The sequence below is a fragment of the Gekko japonicus genome, unplaced genomic scaffold, assembly GCF_001447785.1.
Source record: "Gekko japonicus isolate JY-2015 unplaced genomic scaffold, Gekko_japonicus_V1.1 scaffold647, whole genome shotgun sequence".
In the NCBI taxonomy this organism is placed as follows: domain Eukaryota; kingdom Metazoa; phylum Chordata; class Lepidosauria; order Squamata; family Gekkonidae; genus Gekko; species Gekko japonicus.
In genome coordinates this window covers 895033-900565 of record NW_015167072.1, presented here as the reverse complement: position 1 = coordinate 900565, position 5533 = coordinate 895033, and the positions used below count along the sequence as shown (strand labels likewise).

The window sequence follows — 5533 nt, the reverse complement described above, 5'->3', positions numbered from 1 at the left end:
TGTCACCAGAAGAGAAGTGAAGCAGCTGGCGCAGGTGTGATGTAGTGCTTGGAGTGCATAACAGTATGAGGGAGGAGCTTTTCAGCATGGCTTTAACACGTTTCCCTTAGACACTGACCTGCTGCTGCTATATCTGTCTTGCTTCTCAGAAAATTCACCTTGGCCTGCTCACACAACTCTTGTATAATTTATAAACTCTGGATGATTTCCCACAAGCTGCTGCTCCGCGCTCATTCCTCCCTTTGCCCTGATGGTACATGTCAATTTCACACCATGTGCTGCGCGGCGCATTTTGCTCCGCAGCTTTTCCCGATTTCCCCCGCGTCTACTCAATCCTGTTTTTTAAGGATTGAGTAGACATGGGGGAAATCGGGCGAAGCTGCGGAGCAAAATGCGGCCGTGCAGCACACGATGTAAAATTGACACATACGATCGGGGCAAATGGAGGAACGAGCGTGGAGCAGCAGCTTGTGGGAAATCAGCCTCTGTTTATTAAACTCGGGCATCCTGCCTCTGACAACCAGCTCCCATTATCTGCCTGAGTTAACTCTGCATACACTGGCACCTGCCTGAAGCAGAACACGCAGTGAGGATGTGATGCCATAGAGTCTACCTTGTGAAGCTTCCGTTTTAATTCTGGGAGATCTCCAAGCCCTACCTGAGCACTGGCAACGCTAGGTGCTTCTGCTGGCTTTCTGGTGAGGCTGTAAATTCAGATTATTCCACAGAACTTTTGGTGCAGCCTGAGTCTTGGCTAAAGGGAATACTTTCCAGGTATGCCCAGGGTGTTTTCAGAATAGCAATTTTAATGTAGTATTTAATGTATTATGTGTATTGTTTTAATGTTTTAAGTTATATGATTTTATATGTAAGCTGCCCTGAGCCTGCTCTGGTGGGGAGGGCGGGATATAAATCAAATAAATAAATAAATAAATACCTTTATTGCATTTGAGTCCTGGGTTGGTCAGGAGAAAAGCATACATGGGATATACTGTTAATAATTAAATAAATAGAGCACCTGTTATACAACAGTACATCTATGCACTCTGGAACTTCTGCATACTAACAGAAGGGAGAGAATTTTTCCCTTGTTTGCAGTTGTTTGGTGGAAATTATTTACCCTCCAACAGCTGAGCACTCAATAACACCATTATTCTTGGTTGGATGTGGAAGATGAATAGGGTGAGTTTGAGATGATGCCAGCTAATTACAGCTTGACTTCTGTTCTTTTCCCTTTTTTATGTGCTGTACTTTTGGTTAAGGGGGTAGAAAACCAGGACCGACGTGTTCAATATACAGCGACGGCTACTATGCCTTTAATTTTTACACTGAACGGTAGAATTTCTTTTTCATGAAAGTGCTGCTGCAAAGTTGCCAGGTGTCCTCCTGCTCACACACCTTGTAGTGCTTCTGTGCCTGAAACAGCTGCATGGCAAGCAAAAATTCAGTGTGGAGAATGATGGTAAAAGCCTCAGTTTCTGCTGTCACAATTTTGATAAAAGCACAGAAATATATATATAAAAAATTTTATTTTTATTATTTCAATTTGTATCCCGCCTTGCCACAGAACTGGCTCAAGGTGGCTAACAACATTAAAAACAATAAAACAATAAATACATTAAAATACAATAGAGTTTAAATACAACTGCCTAAGCAGTTGAACAGTACTACTAATGATGATGATGATGGCGGCATACAATGTACAAACAGAGGCAATAACCAACTGATGTTTCATGCAGGCTGAGATGTATTCCGGCGGCGCATTTGTCAGTGGTGCATTCGCCAGTGGCCCACTCATCAGTGGCGGCTCCTAATCGAAAGCCTGGTGGAAGAGCTCCATTTTGCAGGCCCTGCAGAACTGTAGAAGGTCCTGGAGGGCCCTGATGGTATCCAGGAGCTCAATCCACCAGCATGGAGCTGCCACTGAAAAGGCCCTGGCTCTAGTAGCAGCCAACTTGATGTCTCTCGGGTCTGGAAGAGTCAGGCGGTTCTGTGTTCCTGACCTCAGTGCTCTCTGGGGCACATGTGGGGAAAGACGGTCCCTCAAGTAGGCAGGCCCCTGACCATATAGGGCTTTAAAGGTCAAAAACAGCACCTTGAAACGGATCTGGTAAGCTATTGGCAGCCAGTGCAGTGCCTTCAGCACAGGTTGGATGTGGTCTTGAATAGAGAGACCCATCAACAGCCTGGCCGCTGCATTTTGCACTAGCTGCAGCTTCTGGATCTGAGACAAGGGCAGCCCCATGTAGAGAGCATTATAGTAGTCCAATCTCGAGGTGACCATAGCATGGATCACTGTTGCCAGGTTCGAGGAAGGGAACCAACTGCCTAATCAGCCCTAGATGGTAAAAGGCTGCCTTGGCAGTGACTGCTACCTGGGCCTCCATTGTTAAGGCAGCATCCAGGAGCACTCCCAAGCTCCTAACCCTCGGCGCTGGCACCAGTGGCGTGGCGCCCCATTGAAGGTTGGGAGTTGGATCCCTACCCCCGGTCTGCTCCGACTCAGGCAGTATAGTAGTAGAAGATGCTGCATGTGCCAGAAATCTTACTAGGTGGTTGTGGTGATAAATTTGAGGAAGAGAAAATGATGTTGTAAACTGCTTAGGGTTCTCACTGGGGAGAAAAAGTGGTGTGTAAATAAACAAATCTATGAAAATTAAAGGCACAAGACCCTCTCTCCAGTCATGGTTGAAAATAAATTTACTTGCCAACTGTGGGACTTAACTTCTGGTTAAAATGTGCCAATGATTGTGCTTTACATCTAAACGAGAGACCTAGATCCTCCCATCTTTTCTTTCCTGCTTTCTGTTGAAATGCTTGAGGGAAATTACAGGGTGTGTAGGAGGAGGGCATGCTGAGATGCCCTCCTTGCTTGTATGCTGCTAGAAGTCACATATTCAATACAAGGACACTGCAAGATTTGTATGTGTGCCATAATGCACCCTCTCTTTGAAATATCAAGTGTTGTTTTTTGAGTGGCTGTGTAATCCCGAATGCTTTTCCTCCCTCCCTTTCCCAGGTGCTCTCTCATAACCTGTACACTGTTCTGTGTATTCCCCATGATCCAGTGGCGCTGGAGGAACATTTCAGGGACGATGATGATGGTCCAGTATCAAGCCAAGGGTATATGCCATATCTCAACAAATACATCTTGGATAAGGTAAGCTCACTTTCTCAGTGTCTCCATCATCTGAGACTCTTCAAGTATGCAGAGGGCCAAACTACATGGCTTGTTTCTGTGTGGGCTACAAGGTTTTTCAGGCAGATGCTGTTTTGCGAGTCACCCCTACTGTGGAATGCATGGGACTCAACTTGGAAGAGGCTCACAGCATGGAGAAAGAGGAAACTCCCCAGACCATTTTCTCAACCACAGCCCTGGGGAATCACTATTTGCCCTATAGGGGCTGCATGTGTAGTGATGGGCTACAAGTATAGTCTGCAACAGGGCAAGTAGAAGCTCTTTGGGGCCTTTTCAGATCAGGAAGATGGTATAGGGAGAAGCTTAAGGCTTCCCCCACATATTATGGTTCTGCTCCCTGCAGAATGGGCTTTTTCCATTACAGTGGACTTACTACCTTATCAACGTGGCCACTTGACTGCAACTTCCAAAGGCCCAGCTAGGTGTGCCATTGGGAGATCCATGAACAGATCTCCCCATTTTTAAAAAGTGGAAACAGCAGTTGTAAGAGGGAGGGGGGATTTAGTATGGTGCGGGGTGAAGAAAGAAGGGGTTAATCCTTTCCTTCTTCACCATTTTCCTAATCTAAGACAGTCCCCCAGAATAGCTCTTCCTGCTGTGATCAGTAATCTTACAGTAAGCACAGTAGCTTTGTTTATAAATTACAACTTGCCTGTAGCTGCACACATCCATTTGTAAGAAAGAACCAACATGTGTTCATTTTACAATTGATACCAGGGACCAGTATCTGGATAAATGGAAGTTTTAAATCACCCCTTGTAATGTACATAAGGGGCCGTGGTGGCTCAGAGGTTAAGACACTGAGCTGCAGACTGGAAGGTTTGTAGTTCGGCAGTTCAAGACCCTAGTGCTGCATGACGGAGTGAGCTCCTGTCTCTGGCCCCAGCTCCTGCCAACCTAGCAGTTCCAAAGCAAGAAATTGCAAGTAGATAAATAGGTACCGCTTCGGTGGGAAGGTAACAGCATTCCGTGCGCCTTGGCGTTTAGGCATGCTGGCCACATGACCACGGATACGTCTTTGGATAACACTGGCTCTTCGGCTTGGCAATGGAGATGAGCACTGCCCCCTAGAGTTGGATTCGATTAGCTTTCAAGCAAGGGAAACCTTTACCTTTATTTTGAACTGTACATGCATTGAACATAGCACATAGCATAGAATATAGGATGAGAATTACTCAATGCTCTTATAAACTAAAATCAAATGTAAACTGTTCACGGATTGTATATGTGTTCACTGTAACTTGTGAACAAGGCTAGTGCACAAGCAACTCATTATTTAAGGTTCTTATTCTTATATCGCTGCTTTTGGGGGTAGAGGAGTTGTTAATCTTGTTTTAATCATTCATGTTGACTTTGCACAGGCAAGAATGATGATGGCTTCTCCCATATGGTGAGAGCTCTCCACGTTTTCATCAATGCTGTAAATATATAGGCAGGTGTGTTGACAATGAAGTTTCCACATGTGGGAATTTTCTGTACACTTTGTCTTTTTGCTGATTTTTCCTTCCCACCTGTGCTCTGCAGCAGCTCTACATTGGCTTTTGGGGTGCAGTCAACATGATGACTTGCTGACCCTTTCTGTTTGTTCTTTTCTTTACATTTCTCAGGCCTGACCTTCGATGGGGCTCCATTGGTGCACACTTTACCCCTTTTGACCCACTTAGGGATTGAATTTCTAAAAATCCCTTCTTAGTGAGCACCTATGCCACAGTAGGAGTGCTCTCCCCGTGTCTCTAGGTCCAGCGGTTTGGCCTGGGCGTTGATTTTATGGTGAGGGAACTTTCTTTTATATATATAGAAAGAAAGTCCCCTCACCATAAAATCAACACCCAGGCCAAACCACTGGACCTAGAAACACAAATTTGGGGAGAGCACTCCTACCGTGACATAGATGCTCACTAAGAAGGGAATTTTAGAAATTCGACCCCTAAGTGGGTCAAAAGGGGTAAAATGTGCTCCCCCCATTGATTCCTATGTGGCTGCCAAGCTGTTGCCTCCTTCACCCCCCACTCTCCGATTGGTCAGCTGCAGAGCTCAGTGTTCTGAGGTAAAATACCCCGAACAGTTATAGGAGACTGCAGAGAGCTAATGACAGTTGAGGAAATCAGGAATGGCTAACAACCACCTTTGAGGTGAAGCAAAGCTGCTAGCCCAGCTTCCCTGATGGCTTCCAACACACTTCCACCCCCTTCTACACCTAACAGGCGGTTGTCTGTCAGGTGCAGCAGCGGTTGCAGGGTGCTTAAAGCCATGAGGGAGCCCACCCCAGCAGTAACACCTTAGTGATCCTGCCAGCCCCGCCTCCACAGTGGCTTCTAATACTCCTCCTCCCTC

General features: G+C 45.9%; 1 protein-coding gene across 1 annotated transcript in view; it reads left to right on the top strand.

Moving 5' to 3' along the window:
• The first annotated feature begins 1173 nt into the window (after positions 1-1173).
• The window catches only part of DEF6 (DEF6, guanine nucleotide exchange factor), a 41126-nt gene continuing 36766 nt past the window's right edge, over positions 1174-5533 (top strand). The window contains exons 1-2 of the mRNA XM_015412698.1: positions 1174-1182; positions 3020-3160. Of these exons, the coding sequence (XP_015268184.1) occupies positions 1174-1182; positions 3020-3160 (150 nt within the window). The remainder of the gene's footprint in view (positions 1183-3019; positions 3161-5533) is intronic.